Source organism: Camarhynchus parvulus, chromosome 4 (genome assembly GCF_901933205.1).
Source record: "Camarhynchus parvulus chromosome 4, STF_HiC, whole genome shotgun sequence".
In the NCBI taxonomy this organism is placed as follows: Eukaryota; Metazoa; Chordata; class Aves; order Passeriformes; family Thraupidae; genus Camarhynchus; species Camarhynchus parvulus.
In genome coordinates, this window is record NC_044574.1 from 14,655,207 (window position 1) to 14,672,981 (window position 17,775).

Genomic DNA, 17,775 nt, shown 5'->3' on the forward strand with positions numbered 1-17,775 from the left:
ATAAGAAAGTGTGAGCATTTAAGGTTAGCCAACTCTTTAAAACCAATTCTTCATCAAAATTCTACTCTGCTTCATGTCTTCTAGACAACTGTAGCCTATCTACCCCTTTGGATGAAAGGGTATTTACAGTGGATTTACCATCAAAGAAATCATTTAACAAAGTTTGCAACTAGAGCTGACTTCACTTTCTTTTGGTCCCTTTCTCTGTGATCTAGAACACTGCTTCTAAAGCACATTCTTTTCTTAAACATTTTTTTAGTCTTGCCAATATTTGCTGCACTTTCAAAAAACAAAGATGGCAGGTATAACATCACATAGATGCAAAAAAAGGCAGCATGGCATCCAGGTCATAAAGAATACTTTCTGCTTACATTTTCACCACAACAGCACTCTATAAGCAACTTAGTATGATATAGATAATTAATGAAGGACTAGTCACAATTCCATGGCTGAAATTTATTCCATATTTTTCTTTTATTTAACAGAGAAATCCCATAATTGCTTTCAAAAAAAAAATTCATATTTTCCACAAACTTACAGTATATGGAGTACAGACCAAGTAGACAGCATAAAACCTGTTGTTTCCCTATTATGTGTGAGAAATTAAGGAGGAAAATTAACACTGGCATTTTTACACAAAAGTACTGTATTTCCCTGCCATGAAAGAGGTTTGAAACACATGGTAGACGACATGCCAAGAACAGCACATTGATTCTCTAGTCTCCAGCAACACAGTGAATAGTCCCTGCTTGCATAATTACACTCTAGTAAGAGAGACATTTTGTCTATGTTAGTGCACATGTGAGTGCTTTTTGTTTAGGAATTATAGAGCATTTTCAAAAATAGGCCACTGGAAACTGAAAATATTGCAGAAATTATTTGCTGCTCCCTGGAGAAAGTAGAGTCTGCAGTACTCCTATTAACAAGCCAATTTATGATGTAGCATATGCCAGATCTTAAAGATAATTTAAACTAGGTATGTGGGTAGGGGCAGCAATTACAGGTAAGCTATGGGAGTGCTTCTGAAAGATTTACCATGCAAACAGCAGCAGCCTTATTTCAAAACTGATGTGTTAATATGGACGTGTTGTAACTAGGCAGTATATTTGTACTGATAATCAAAATTTAAGACATGCCAAGTTTATGTCAAGATCTGGCACAATAAAAGGAAGGTAGAAAAAACAATAATTAAAAACATATTTCTTCTTCATTTATCCTCAGCTACCCTCATCCTATGACTGACTTTTGCATCAAGGATCTAAACTTTCAAATTTGCATTAATATTATAAAATAAGTCAGGACAAAATTCTAGAGTATTTTTTCTAGTCACAGAATATTAATTTAGTAAAGAGCTACTTAATTGTTGCAGAAACGTGCAGATGAAAAGAGAGGTTTTTGCAAATGAAAGCAGCTTACAGTCCACACATACTTAACCACTCCTGTCTTTGCTGATACTGAGGACATGGTCACTCAAATACATTTGATTAAGCGATTAAATTGCCATAATTGAATTATTTACTCTCTATCAGTACAGCTGTGGCAACTGACTACACAGTTACTCTCAGCATCTCTCAATTCTGAGATAAATGTCGTCATTTTAAATAGCTTTCAATCAGTGTTGATTATTAACACCCTTTATTTATAAGGAACAAAAGACTCTTCTTCTCCCCACAGCTTGCAGAGTTCTTCTGCCCCACACTGAAATTCAGCTACCAAGATAGGAAGCAGTAACCACATTGTTCTAAATGAGCAATATCAGAGGAAAAAATGAAAAATGTGCAGGGAGAAAGCAACCGCTTAAAGACAGAAGTGAATTGCAATTTCTCCAACTGCAACCAATGCAAGTTCTCATGCTCAAATCTGCCATTCTTTTTTTAAAAGAAATAGGGGATCTCAATCAAAATACGGCATCTTAACAGTAACCTAACCAAAAGATCTATCCTAGAGAATTGATTCACCTCTCATTCTCTAATGGCAAGTTTTTGCAGTGAAGTTTAGATGGATACTCCATTTACTCTTGTTGATGTCCTGATCAAATTTCAACCAAGATCAGGTGAACTGTAGACCATAATCTTTTCAGTTGCTAAAGGTTCTCTAAACTTCCATCTCCAGCTTGCCATAGGATTTCAGAAGTAGGCCTACCATACACATATATTTCTGAGAACAAAAATAAGAATTTAGCAGCTTATGATTTCTGAATCTCACAATGATCAAATAGACGGAAATCCACACAAGTCTATGGGCATCTGCAAATACTGGATAAAGTCACAATACATGCCATAGATATGCTACAAACAATTTCACACATGTACTTTAAATTTGAATTATTTAGATTTGAAGAATACACAGACAAACACAATTTCTGCAGCAGGTCCTAATCATCTGCTTTATGTGTATCCATATAGCTTATGTACTTTATAAACAAGATGTTTAAAATCCCAGCTGCACCACACACGCTGACAAAGTGCACATCATAGGCACATACACTGTTTTTGTAGCAACCTTCACTCAAGTTACTTCAATATTTTAAAGGCTCTCTTGCACTGGGGAACCCCAAACTGAACATAGTACTTCAAATATAGCCTCAAAAATGCCAGAGAGCATGATATTCACTTTCCTTGATTTGACTAATTCATTCTTACTAACACAGATTAGTACTCAATTAGCTTTTACTGTTGCATGAATGCATTGCAAAGTCCCATTCAACCTGTTTTCTACCTCAATAAGACATCCATCCAAGAGCTTTTTCCTCTAAAGCCACTTCCCAGAATGACTGAGGTTGGAAGGGACCTCTAGAAGTCATTTGGTTCTATGATCCTCCTCAAGCAGTGTCACCCAAAGCCAGCTGCTCAGGACTATGTCCAGACTGCTTTTGCATATCTCTGAGGATGGAGACTCTACAACCTCTCCGGTCAACCTGTGCCAGCTCTCAGTCATCCCCACAGCAGAAAACATGCTTCCTGATGTTCAGAAGGGATCCCCTGTGTGTCAGTTTGTGCCTATTGCTCTGGCTCTGTCAACAGACACTACACAAAAAAGCCTGTTTCTCTCTTCTTTGAATCCTTCCTGCACAGTGGATATATATTGATTAGCTTTCTATTCTCCAGGGTGAACAGTCACAGGTCTCCTCAGCCTTTCTTCATAGGACAGATGCTCCAGACCACTAATCACCTTTGTGGCCCTTCACTGCACACTTTACAGCTGATTCCCAGCTACATAAGATTATTCTGTACCAGGTGCAGGACTTGGCATCTGTCATCAGCTGAACCTCACAAGGTTTTTGTTGGTCCACTCCTTCAGTTGGTCATGGTCACTCTCAGTAGCACTCCAGCACAGTGACCATTCCTCCCCAGATTAGTGCTATTCATAAACTCACAATGTTTTGTTCCATTGATAAAAGAACCAGGAAAGACACAACCCCAGTACCAACCCTTAAGAAATAAAACTTATAATCAGGCATCAGTGAGACACTGAGCTATAGACCTTTAAATCCAGCTGTCCATTCATATTTTCAGTAAATTTATGGTCCCTCCATTCCACCTGTATCTCTACATATTGTAATAATACTATAGGAGATTATGTCAAAGGCCCTGCTGAAGTGAAGATAAATTACATCCACTGCTCTCCTTTCCACACAGCTAACCACCTAACCACAGACAACAATCAAGTTGGCTGTGCACATTTTACCTTTACAAATTCCATGCTACCTCTTCTCAGTTACTTTCTTGCTGTTTTGTTGCCCATTCAGAGGAATTTTTATTCATATTTAAAAGGATTTACCCTTACAAATACTCCTACTTGTTCTACTTTGCTTTTCCTATTTTTCTTATAAAAAGGTAGAAATGTTCAACATGAAATAAGCTTATGCCTAGAAATAAGCTGAAAGAAGTGCCTTTTCAAACTATTCATGTCATTTAATGAATAGGTGAAAATAGAGACAATTTTATGCATCTTTAACAGGCACTGTTACAAAGCTAATAGAAAAGTGTGTTAGAACTCAATTTTGATGATAAGAAGCCTCTTACAGACACTGGCAACACATGCTAACACTGGGAGAGAAAAGTCACTAGTCCATTTAAAAAAATTTGGGTTAAAATGAGGACTGAAAGAAGATTAAAGAGAGTGGACATAGGGGTTTTTTGTTAATGTGTTCTGAATGACGAAAAAAAACCCCAAACCTTAGTCTTATTGATATCAACTGCTTATGCACTTCTGGGCACTGGTATTAACTCTGTGACCTGCTATTTTTGGTAAGAAACTCCTAAGTTTATCACCAAATTCAATACAGACAAAGCTAATAGCCTTTTATTTCCTTCATTAAATTTACTTTGGACATATGGCAACAATTTGTGATTAATCAAACTCCCTTTGTCAGGGAAGCCACTTTCTCTATTGCTTGCTAGATCTGTAACAGGCTAGCAAATCGGGTTTTATTAAAAAAAATATGCTATAAACAGATGCAACAGCTAAAACCATTGACATTTTTTGAAAGGGACAAAATGTTCCATTAACAAGTTTCTCTTTATTCAATTAACTGATAAATCCCAATCTCCTTCATCAGCCATTCCTGTGTTGCATAACATTATCAAACAGTACATGATATGCCTATTGGTCTCATTACAAACTCCAAATTAAGGAACAGAGCACATTTTAGGATCACTCATGCTAAGAAGTTTGGCATTTATAATACATGCTCTTAAATCATCTCATGACTCAAGATGCAGTTATAATACTTAGCTCTTAATCCCACCATCCACGTTAAGTTGCTTAGTTAACCTGAAGATAAACTTAATTTTCATTGGACAGCAGTTCTGCAAAAATATTTAGCTACCTGGTTGTCTCCTTTTGTTTGCCCTCTTATAACCGCAGTTGCATGTATGAGTTTAATGGTGTAGGATTGCTCTTAATTTCCTCCTTCTACCTTTTCCCCCCAGGAGGCAGCTGTTCTGAAAGCAGCCACTCTATCTACCATGTGGATATCCAAATAGCTTTTACTATTTATTGTGATTGCTTTTCTTAACTCAAGACACAAAGCCTGGAAACAACCATCTGTTCTTGGGAGTCATTCAGTTCTATAAATGCACACACTTGCTTTGCTTTTTATGTCAGCTCTAAAAAATTAGCTACACCAAAATTAAAGTAGTGTATTAATATCATTTAAGTTTAGATTGGACAGTCAACATTTTTGAGATTCATTAATCAATCAACTAAAAGCTATATATAATGTATGTATGTATAATTTTAAAAATAAAGTTTCAATTAATTTTATATCATTGCTATAATATATAATTATCAGCATTTATACTGTACCTGAGCTCCATAAATATATTTATCCAGCATCTTGCCTCCTATTGTTTGTCCCCCTACATCCCACACTTGAAGAGTAACATTCAGATTTCCTGGAAAAAAAGTTATACAGATATTGTGTAACCTGGAAAATTTAGATACAAATAAATTCAACAACAATAGCTTTTAACAAGTATACAAGAAACATATTATCACTTTCAAAATCAGTAATTTTCAGATACCTAATTTTGTGTTCAAGTACTCTAAAAAGTTTGAACTTGATTTTCCTCCTAAGGAAAATTATGCACAGCATTCTGGCCTTAGTATCTGGATAACTGCATGGAACAACCTTAAAAATCGTAGTGCAGTAAGTCACATTAAATAGTCTGTGACTGTCCAATTAAAAAATCTCCTACTACAAGTTATTTACTCTGCCTCATAAACAACAGAAAAAAGAAACAGGGACTAAAAAAGAAACAGGGGAAGAAAAAGATTGGGATGTTCATTTAAGGTGAACTCCTTCTTAATTAGGACCTCACTAACTATGAAATTCACACTGATCATCTCCTGTGCCAAATGCTTCATTTTCCCTTTTTTTCAGTTAGGTTCTGTAATATTTGCTTTATCCTCAAACTGATTCTGGGGAAGAAAGAAGGATGTTAGGATTATTCTGACAAAAGGAAAAACTGCAGGCAATTTACCTAGCAAGTATTTAATTAACTGAGATAGTAGCACACAAAGTTTACTGCAAAAAGTTTGAAATCTTTAATTTTTTCAATTTAACAGGAACATAAAAACTAGAGACTTACAACAAAACAAAAAGAAACCATGCATAATCAGACAGTTCTTAGAAACAGTCTTAACACTCCAAGAAAAATAATGGAAGAATCTCATCAAAATAACACACTATTAAGGGAGAAAAAATCCCCAGCACTTCTTTACTCTGTAGAAAATGCACACAGTGCAAAGCTGAAACACGTGAGACAGCACAGTGCAGGTGTGTAGATTGCCCCTGGCATGGACTGAAGCCACTGGGCTGCTGCAGCAGTGACCCTGCAGGAGGACCCTTGGTGCACTGCTTAACCTTACCTGCAGGGCTGCACAGTCAAGACCCAAGTCTGAACATTTTTTACACCAACGACTTTAAAAAAATCCTTTTAACAGGAGAATGATGTTTACTGAGCTGCACCCACAACCTCCCAAAAAGCATACAACTATGGCTCTTAAGAGTCTCTATCAGCAGACCCTCTGACTAACAGATACACTATTTAAACACTAAAACTTACACCATGGCTGCATCCAGACTACACAAAGTTCTGCATCAATAAATATAATGGAACTGATCAGCACTTGAAAAGAAAGTATTTTGAACAAACTGCATGAAGTAAATTTGTCACGTTGAACACTAGACATGTTGAACAACACTGAACATATTCAAAATTTATCAAAATATTTCTGATTTGTATTAAACTGTAGTGTTTTACCATGCAAAATATTTACTGTTTTCACTGCAAAACTGCATTAGTTACTAAAACAATTGGAGACAAATGCCACTTTTATCTTAAAAATAATTTAAAAGAAAACAAAAAAAATCCAGAAAAACAGTACTTTATTTTGTAAGTTATAATATATTTCAATGAAGCCCAATGCAAACTTCTGTGTAATTCTAGAAATCTGTAATTTTAATTTTTGGAATCTTTGCTTACATTGAAGAAGAAAAAAAAATCAACTACTGAACCATAGTTGTTCATCAATTCTCCTACTGAATAAGAGAAATCGAGTCCTTTTTCCTACTGGTACACATAATTTCTGTGCAGTGGTATCAATTAACCTGTCAAGTAAACAAGCATAGATTAAACTCTGCAAACCCAGAACTAATCTAGAAATTAGAAAAATCCACTTACTAAAGTAATGCTTCCCATTCCAGCATTTAGAAATGTTACCTTCCTCCCTCTTACTCCCTACGACTAGTCCAGTTTCCAATGAAACAGAGAATCATATATACCTAAACACATATATAGCTATAGGCAAAACCAGAGTAACAACCTACAGAAAATGTTTCTTCCTGAATATGAATACAAATGCTACTGTTTCAAGGAAAACAGATGTACAGACTTTTTGGAGCTATTTTTACTGGCGTTCTGATTTTATTACAAAATAAACTATGAATGAATGAAATTCACACACAATATAAACTATGAACAAAAATGAATGAAGCAACAGTTGATAATTTTCCAAATTTTCTACTCAACAAGGATATTTAGAATCCCAGCAATGTACTAATAGTTTCTGTATGCTTAACAGCTGGAAAAAAAACTTGCAAAATACAAGTTCTCAACATGCATACTGCATGATTTGTGTACACATTCCACTTGCAAGTACTGCTGTTAAGCGTTATACACACTGGTATTTTTAGAGGCATGAGCAGGACAATAAAAAAATTATTCTGTTGATTTTATGGAGAAATAAGCACTGGGATTTGGTACTTTATCATTCACCAGATACTAAAAAAGTACAGCAAAATGGCTAAACCAAAATAGTGAACACAGGAGTAGTCTGAAAAGATTATTCCATTTCACTTAAGAAAATATATAAACATAATCATTTGCAATATAATTATTTGCAATATAATTTTTTTAAAAAGAAGTTCAAGAACTGTATACATTTTCTTATAACTTCAGGTTACAGATAAAATGCTTACTTTCTGGGTTTTCTTCCCTCCTCACTCTTCACAAGGAGAAGACAGAACTACAGAACTTGCATCAACTTTATCAAATCTCACTACAGCTCTTAATAATTACACTAACTTTTTCTAACTTCTGATTTTTGAATCCAGAAGTATATGTTTTTAATTAAATACTTGCATACTTAGAATATGAGCACACACAAATCAGTGAAAAGACATATTTCAAACCCCAATTGTTCAGAGACAAACTTAACCAGCAATTATTCTTTTTTAATTATTTCTTTGCATTTTTCAAGTAGTGTGCTGCAACTGGCATCTAAATAGTTTCTTTGCCATCGTGAAGTGAAACATCTTGAATGCTCAAACTGTATTTTTATGAGTGCTGAGGGACCCTAAATTTTAGTGGTCTATTAAATGCCAGCAATTTCATGCTGCCTTGCATAAAACAGCATTCACATATTAGAGCACTGCAAGTCCATAGCTGCATTATGCATCTCCCACACAACTCAAATATGAGTTGTGTATTTCATTAAAATATATATATATATATTTATTTCAAAACACATATACTTTTTCAATTAATATGTTTAAAGTTCCATTTCATTGTTGTGTGTTACACTATCCATATGGAAAGTGAGTGCACTCAAGCAGGGATTATAAAATTCATCAATATAGATAGCATTCCTTTTATTTGAATTCAGTGTTTTCCTTAGAGATGTAAGTTGCAAATGCATAACTCTATGACACCTGGTAAGAAAGTATGAACAAAATATTCTCCAAACAACCTAATTTACTTTGCCATAAAAATCACTGCACTAAACTTATTTAGTACTCATTACTCTGAAGAATTTGTTTCTGCAAGTCCTGCTGCCACCCAACCTTTCAGTGTTACTTTTTATTCTCTTACCTGGCAATAATATCCTTTTCAAGAAGAAGTCCAGTCCTAAGGTTTGTTTGTACTGTTTTCCAAACGTTTCTTGAGCAAAACGGGTAGCTAAGGATGTCTAAAACAGAACAGTATCAAATTAAGTTGTCATTTTTAACAGCAACAAACTTTATGTTAACCGAGAAGTATGAAATACAGTTAAGCACTTTTTAAATCAATGAATGCTAACAGTGTTCATGGATTTGGATTGACAAGCACTCCAGTCAGTTTCAACATAATAACAGGAGGTGGCAAACGCTACTAATTTATGCAAAAAGAAGCAAGGTGCATATTTGCATTGATTTCAAAAATACTCTAACAGTCCTATTACAAAATACAGTGCAGATTTGAAGGAGGTATCATTAGAATGCTCAAACTGACACAAATCTAGGTGACACCATCTGTACCTGAAGTTCTTAGTATTTTTAAAAAGCATTCATTTCAAAAACAAGGGTCCTCCCCTGGTAAGAAACACCATGATCCCAGATCAATTTCCAATTTTCTGGGAGAGAATAGAGGTGTGCACAGTGCAGAATCCCATAGAGGGCTCCTAATTGTGGCAAGACTTCTGCCACTGTACATCAGTTTCAGGATCAGGGATTACAGGAACTCTAAAAGGGAAGAGTCCTTTCTTGCACACAGAAAAAGAAGGTAAACACATATTAAGAATGCACATTTATAGAATTATTCCTTTCAGCAGAAATTTGAAAATTTATTTCTTCAATTGGTATTCTGTGGATTTGGGAAAGCAAACCAATACACTGTTAACCTAATAATAAGCTTTTACTGTATACAGCTGAAAGGATACACAACTAACCTGGGCAGACTACTGAAGCGAGGCACTTACATTCTATCAGTAGCAATTTAGTGTCTCCATTCAAGACAAAAAAAACAAAAAGAGGTGGGGGTAGAAAGGGAAAGAAATAAAGAAAGAAGGCCCACAAAAAATTAAAGGAGAAAACAGTGGTACAATCATAAATAATTCAAAAGTTTGTATAGTGAAAAAATAATACTAAATATTAAAAAATATAAAATACAACCAACATCAAATTACTGTACACTTAAAAATCTCTTTTTGACATGACTTCTGTAAATAAAAATACAAATTAACTACAAATTACTACTAAATATGTATTTACCTATATAAAGAAGGAAAAATACTAGAAGGCTCACAAAACCCTTACACTGTTTGAGAAAACTCAAAACAGGCCAGAAGGGTTTTTTCTTGCCAGTTTTCCATTCATCAGGCCGTGAAGAAATAAGTCACACCAACTGTTACCAGAAATTGCTGTTAAGAGCACATTTAATCAAAAATGCAATAGCAAAATAATGCCAATAGTTCTGAAATATGAGAATAGGCAAGGTCCACGAATAGGAGATTATAACAAAGATCTAAATTAGGATAATGCCAAATGTACACAGAAAAAACCCCACTTTTTTAGTATTAAAACATGATCACCAGAGCTCCAGCATTAACAATCTAGTATGAATAGACAAACATTTATTCAACTATTAGGCTTCCTATTAAGTAAATAAAACAAGATTTACTGTTTTCATGTTTCTATATCATATTTATATTTCTATCACTGGCATATATAATGAATGATATTTTCATATCAGAAGATATGTTTAGGAAACAATTCAATGAGTCAGTGTTAGCCTAATACAACATTTTCATTTACTTCACTGAACTCAAGTCCCAAGAGGATTAAAAATAAAAAAACAAATTGGGAAAAAAGCAAGCAAACTAGAAATAGCATGAGTACACTTATATATTTATATCCCTGTGGAAAGGGGGAAGACCACAGAGAATGAATCGTGAGAAGATTCTTCTGCCTTCAGCTGAAGTGGCAGTAATGCCAACAAAACACACAAATTAAAATTCAATGCAGATTCAGACTACAGTATTGAAAGAGTCAGTAGAACTGATTCACTTAATCCCAACAGTTAGCATGTCAAGATTACAGTGACATCTTTAATTTGTCCTGACCTTAAAGATGTAGATGAGAATAAGACAACTGCAGGAATACACCATTTAGTCTTCTTGAAATTTTCCTTTTTGGAAAAATAACTAGTGCCTAGAGTACAGATTCAAGTATCATCTGACTATGTGATAGTATTCTATATTCTCCAACACACTAATTAAGATCCTCATTAAATAAGCAACCACTCCCTTCTTGTTTTAAAGGCTCAGTAAACATTAGCTTATCATTCTGTGACACTCAATATTCCCTGAGGACTTCTAGGGCTGTTAGTAAAAAGAAAGGACATACATTCAATTAACAGCTGACCTATAAGAGCAGCAAGTAATCAACAGCACGGCAAAGTCCTCTGAAACAGTTTTTCTCCACTCTTGAATGCAAAGGAATTTACAGCACAAAATCGTTGACTAACTCCTTCTTAAATTTTTTCCTAATAAATGTTGGAGCTCAAGGAAGGTGTTGAATTACCAGCCTAGGGTCCTCTATTTATTCACAAAACAAGCATTTATCCACAAAATGCTAAAAGCAACAGTTCAAACTTCTTTACAAAGAAGTTATGTCAATGCATATTCAAGTGCCTCTACAATGCAAATACTCCCTTCAAATCCCAGAAGTGTTAGCTGCCATGCTTGCCAGAAAAGATTTTGCTTAACTGTTTTACCTGAGGATATATTGAATACAATCTAAATAATAATTAATGAAAGTTAAATAATGGTTCATTAGAACTGTAGTTGTAAAAATAAGTAATCAGTGACCACTTTTTAGAAAGGTTGCATTCCATACAATTCCACCCCTTAATGTCAGGCTCAGAAAACAGTACAATAGTATGAAGGCTTTTGTTCCTTTGCATCTCTTTTAAGACAAACAGGCCACCAGCTTGCATAGCAGAATTTCCAGCAAAAATTCCATCAGTTTCGAAGGTTCACACACCTGCCTTAAATACTTCAAAGTGAATGTCAACATCCTATTCTAAATATCAATGTTCTATTGAAGAAGGTTGGGGTTAAAAAAACCCTGTTAAAAACAAGAAAATATCTTTGGGCTCTAATATACAGCAACCAACATAGCAGTTAAACAAAAAAAAAAAGTACAGTATTCTTAGTTCAAAATACAATAGGATATTTGGGATGGGTTTTTTGAAAGAAGCAAAAATGGAATTTAACCTTACATAAAAGGCATGACAGTTCCTTGCTTCTATTTTTCAATGTCAACAATTCAGTATAAACTGAATTTGACATGCTGTTCCTGAAGACCTACATAATGAGTAAAGAGGGAAAAAAGCAAACAATATCTATGAAATAAACTAAAAAGTAATTAAATTGAAAGTCATATGGAACAAGCAATGATAGCCAGCTCTGACAATGACCACTCATCAGGGCAACCAGAAACTTGTATGGAAAACCCCACCAATGACAACTCTTTGAGTGAAGCCCTATAGAATTAAGTATTGAGAAAGCAGTGCCAAAGTGTAGTATGATAGCTGTAAGAAAGAAAACTAAACCAAATTTCAATTAGATGCAAGCATATAGTTCTGAAGTCATGAATTTCCATTCACACACAAACTTTAGCCACAACTGAAAAGCTACTTTCCAAAAACCACATGTATCTGTCCTTTCTCTCACTCCCTTCTAGAACATCAATGCCATTATCCAAGCACAGCTACACTAATCCCTCAGTCATGTCCTATCTTACTGGCAAGAATTTTAGGGCAAACAAAACTAAAACAAACACCAGGCTAAATAATGAAATGTTTTAACTACCATAAAAACACATAACTGTCCAAGCTGATGTCCTTCCATCCCACTGCCAACTATTGATGCAACTTTCTCCACCGAAAAATAGAAAATTATCATAACTTTCTGACATTTGATGTAGGTCTATTTGATGCAGCTGGGCCAATCTGCACAGCATGCTCCATTCAGCTCTCCATTTGTGAGACTCAACAGTGACAAAAATATTTTTGTCACCATCTATGAAGTTTTTGAGCCCAAGTGTAACAAGACAATTCTGAATTGGCACAATGCTTAAAAATCTGATATCCTAGAAAATCTTCAAGTAAGCAGGACACTACTTATTATGCCAGCCTATGTTTTAGCTCCTGCAAATCCCATTCCAGCTTGAGCATTCATTATTTCATTTTCATCATCCATTGTTACCAGAAGGAAAAGGTAGGATGTTTCTGCTACCATACTCTAATTCTAGCTACAACAGATAGCAAATAAACAGAACCTCAGCACACCTATATTTTCAGGACCTCCCTTCCCATTAACAGCTCTGAGATGTACTTCCAGAGACCCAAAACTTTTTTCAACATTAGCAAATCATAATATTCTATCTCAAATCAGCATCCTTGTATATTTCAGTATTAAGCCAATCTATGCACAAAAAAAAGTAGAAATATCTGGATCATAACATAATTTTTTTCAATCCATACTAGCAATATTGGTTTATTTGAATGGAAAATCATTTTGGCCCAGGAAGAGTGGGTTGATTTAAAACCTAAACACATAAGGTTGCTGTGTGTATATATGTCCTTCCTAAATTCAAAATCAAAGAGCCAAGTGCTATTAAAAATTGCTGGATTTTTTATCTCACATTGTCCCCACTTCTGATTACTTTTTAGATTGTTTTCCTAGTTTGTCTAGTCCATTAAAATCATCCTCTATTATCTTCTGACTAACCAGTCTTGCTTCCCTCAATTTTGCTTTTCCACAGTTTATCATTACCTTACCATCTCTATTTTACCCTAAGAGATTTACACATTGTACTGTCTGACTTCTCTTATGCCTTCTTCCTTCTCTTATTCCTTCTTCTCGCCTACTTGTGTTTGCTCCAGCAGCACTTATTGCTATCCTTAAAATTCTAAGTTTCCAATTATCAATTCAACCACCTCAAAGAAATTAATAGAAGCACAGCATGCCTCCCTTGCCTCATGGACAGAGCAATTCCTAGCCAGTGTAAGTACAAACATTACCTCTAGCCTGAACTGACACTGATTTGTTTCTAAGCTGCTACCATCACATTGCTTCTAAGCAATGGGTGAGGAAAACAGCAAGTTTCCACCTGACTCATGACAACAATTTTTTTATTGTTGTTTTGGAGAAGAGGGGGCAAAAGAAGCCATATGTGAACACCTCACACTAAATACAAGATACAGCATTTCAGATACATCCCATCATTTTCTACACACCTCCTGTCTCATGATCCCAGAGTGACAGGGAGAGAAAAACCAACACCTTGCACAGTAGAAGAGATAAGTATGCATGTGTGTAAAGCCCAGCTGTGAACCAGATGTGAGAGCCAGGCAATTTAGAGCTGAAAACACATAGACATACACAGGTTTCAACAAGTAAGCGGAACGAGTAGACAACAAAAGAGAGGAGCCTCAACAATTTAGTCTTCTGAGGTTAAAAATAGTAGTAGGTACATTTTATGCTTCCATTCCATGACCCAATTGCTTCTTTATTTTTACAAGACGTTACAATAAATCTGTGAGTGCTGCCAGGCCAGTGGGATGGTGGGAAGGAGCCTCTATTACAGCATCATCTAGGGGGGACAGGAGGAAGAGCAGCCCACCAGAGTACTGCTGCTGCTCGTGCCCAAGAACCTGCCCTGGAAGCATGAGATTCCTAGAGTCAGCAGGAGATGCAGTGAGTGGCAGCTCCTGTGAGAGGTAGGAACCAACAGGAATATACATCAAAACTCAAGAATGCTTGAAAATCCATGCTTGGCGAGAGGTCTTGCCACAAGCTGCTCAACAGCAGTAGTGAAAGGATTCTTCAGTTTGAATGGAAAACTCCTGGGAAATGCTACCCGTGAAGCAGCACTTCAGCTGTCAATGCTGTGCATTTATTATGCTCTCATCACACAGCTGGTTGGAGTTGCCCATCTACTGACTCAGATGAACACAATACCACTTCAGACTGGGTTGAGAATCACTGGAGAAAAAAAAAAATGTTTTGTTTCTTTACAGAGCTCTGAATAAGTAAGTGAGCAAAACCACATGTACTTTCGCTTAGAGCTTATTCCTATTAATGTAAGGCAGTGCATTTAAACCAGCTCTATGAACATTTCCATTTTTCATATGAACTGTGAAGCATGCAGAATTTCTTCTTGTAATTTCAAAAGTTAATGACAGAGGAAAGTACTGTATACTTCAATCATACAATAAATTTACTATTTTCAGGTGTATCTCACAAAATTATTCAGGCTACATATGATAATCAATATGTTCAAGGGAACAGTTAAGATCAGTAAGTTTTTTAAATGGATAAGAAAGCAGCCTTTCTTTTGCCTTCTTTGGTCTCTCCTTGTCAAAATTTCTCTTTTACAAAGAGAAATTTGTTGGATTATTGTTTGATTGTTTTGATTGTTGTTTGATTATTATTGATAAATAAACTCTTACAAACAGGACTTCATTATGGTGATTACAGATAGGGAAAAAACGCCCAAATGCATAAAAGTTACAAACGAAAACTAAACAGACCCAGCAGTGCTTTTCCAAACTCTGGAACAGTAACTCCACTAGATGCAAACTGTTCTATCCAGCTCGGGAGGTTGGCAGCTCTGTATCCGAAAGGAAGGGCGCCTGAAGCCCCAGCTAAGCGACCTTCCCTGCTCGTCGCTTTGGAGGGGAGCCGCGAACCCTCGTGCCCGGCCCCGAGCCCAGCTCTGCCCGCCCGGGGCACTGCAGCCACCGAGAGCGGCCCTGGGCTGTTCCAGCGGCTCCAGCCGAGCAACTCCTGCCTCCAGCGCGCCATGGGCAGCGCACGGGGACCACGGGAAACTCCGTCAGCACAGCACGAACTACGCTATTCGCCGCTCCTTTGCTCGCGGCTCAAGAAAATTGGATTAGAGTCGTGTACGTCTTTTAGTTGGCGATACCTGCTCGGGTGCGGAAGGCCCGCCAGAGGGTTCGGCTGCCGGGCACAGCGCGGACACCGGCGGGAAGAGCCCGCGTCCCCCGTGTCTGGCGGGCCTGGAGCCGAGGGGGAGCAGCCAGCAGCTATCGCGACAGCGGCTGCGCGACAGACTGGAAGCGCTGCAGGCTGCTCCCTCCTCAGCGGCAGAGCCGGGGCAGAGTGAGGGGGCTCGGGGCACCGCGGCGAGGGAGAGGAGCTGCCGGCGGGGCCGGCACTGACCTTGCCGGTGGTGCCGTCCCCCAGCACCACCAGCTTGAGCTGGCGGTCCGGACTCTCCTCCTCCTCCGAGTCCGACATGATTTCTACGGCCCCGGCGAGAAAGAAGAGGCTGAGAGCAGCCGGGAGAGCCGCGTGCAGGAGCGAGGACGGGACAGAGAGAAGAGTGAGCGCCGCGCTCACGAAGCCGGCAGCAACGGCGGAGCCACCACCGCCATCTTCTTTCGGCGCGCCCTCCGTCGCTATGGTCCGCGCGGGGCGAAACCAACGGCAGGGCTCACGAAAGGGGGAGAAGCGGTAAATTGAGGGCGACAGCTACAGCAACAAGTCCATCTGCTGCTTCAGGACACACCCACTTCTTCCCCCAGAGGGTCGGGGGATGGTTCAGCCCGGCTGTCGGCCGCTCGCCGCCGCGGCTCGGGCCCCGCAGTGACGCCCTGCGCGGTAACCGAGCAACGGGGGGCGGGGCGGGGGCGGGGCTACGGCCCGGCCGCCCCCGCTGAGGGACAGGACCGCCCTGTGTGGGGCTGACCGGGCGGGCGGCGGGGGTTTGCTGTGGCATCTGCATATGGCAACTAAATAAATAACTATGGCAGCCAGATCATAGTCACTGAATGGTTTGCGTTGGAAGGGACTTAAACATCATCTCATTCCAACACCCTTAGACCGGGTTGCTCAGAGCCCCGTCCAGCCTGGCCTGGAACACTGCTGGGATAGGGTAGCCACAGCTTCTCTGGGCAACCTGTGCCAGGGCCTCCCCGCCCTCACAGCGAAGAATTTCTCCTTGATATCCAGTCTAACCCTGCACTCTTTCAGTTTAGAGCCGTCCCCCCCGTTCTGTCCCTGCATGCACTTGTATGAAGACCCTCTCTGTCTCTCATATGCCCTTTAGAGGGGTACACAAAGACCTGTACAGTAAAGTCACAGTAAGGAGCCTTCTTTTCTGCAGACTGAACAATCCCAATTCTAGAGACTCCACCACTTTCTTACACAGTCTCAGAACTTTTCTATCCACGTAAGCAATCAGTAAGAAAACTTGTCGAGGCAGCCCTAGCTGAATTTTAGGCCATTACTTTATTACATATAAAATACATTATATAGCAGGCTCTAACTTCCTCTTTTGCATCAGCCTTCCCTGAGTTTGAAAACTGCCAGTGTCCCTTCAGCCTGTCATCTTCCCCATAGACTAAACAACTCCTCTTCAGTCAGTCTTTCCCTCAGTTGTCTTTTCTAGACTTCTGATTATTCTTGTTGCTTTCCTTTGGCCCCTCTCCACTTTGTTGCAGTACTGTGCCAAAAACTGGATACAGTACTTCTGTTGAGGCCCTGGGAATACTGAGCAGAGTGGAAGTATTACTTCATGTGTCTTGCATAGGAGACTTCTGTTTACATATCCCAGTATGATGTTTGTTTTCTTGACGGTATGACATTGCTGACTCATATGAATCCCGATTTACTAAAAGAGCCTCTGGATGCTCTCCTGTTATTGGCATTTCATACATGTTGAAGCTTTATTTCTGTTTGACTGTAGTGCTTTCTACTTTTCTCCATTGAATTTCATCCTGTTTCAGGCTACTTGCAACATTTGTCTATAAAATTTTATTTATAATGTTGTCCCCCAAAATGCATGCCAACCATCCCAACTTGCTTATATCTGGAAGTCTAAGAACTGCGTATTCAAAAGACATTAATAATGATATCCAATAGTACCAAATCTCTTCAAGCCTCTATTTGTCATATTTTTCCAGTATGACAACA

At 38.1% G+C, this 17,775-nt stretch overlaps 1 protein-coding gene across 2 annotated transcripts in view; it reads right to left on the bottom strand.

The window, feature by feature from the left end:
* The window catches only part of RAB28 (RAB28, member RAS oncogene family), a 61,755-nt gene extending 45,397 nt beyond the window's left edge, over positions 1-16,358 (bottom strand). Inside the window, exons 1-3 of one of the 2 annotated variants that reach the window (XM_030947268.1) lie at positions 16,021-16,350; positions 8,880-8,976; positions 5,311-5,399 (exon numbers count right to left, since the gene is read on the bottom strand). In XM_030947268.1, the coding sequence (XP_030803128.1) occupies positions 5,311-5,399; positions 8,880-8,976; positions 16,021-16,098 (264 nt within the window). In that variant the 5' untranslated portion in view covers positions 16,099-16,350. Of the gene's footprint in view, positions 1-5,310; positions 5,400-8,879; positions 8,977-16,020 lie in introns of both variants that reach the window. The other variant, XM_030947269.1, reaches the window with a different exon arrangement.
* Between the last annotated feature and the right edge of the window lie 1,417 nt (positions 16,359-17,775).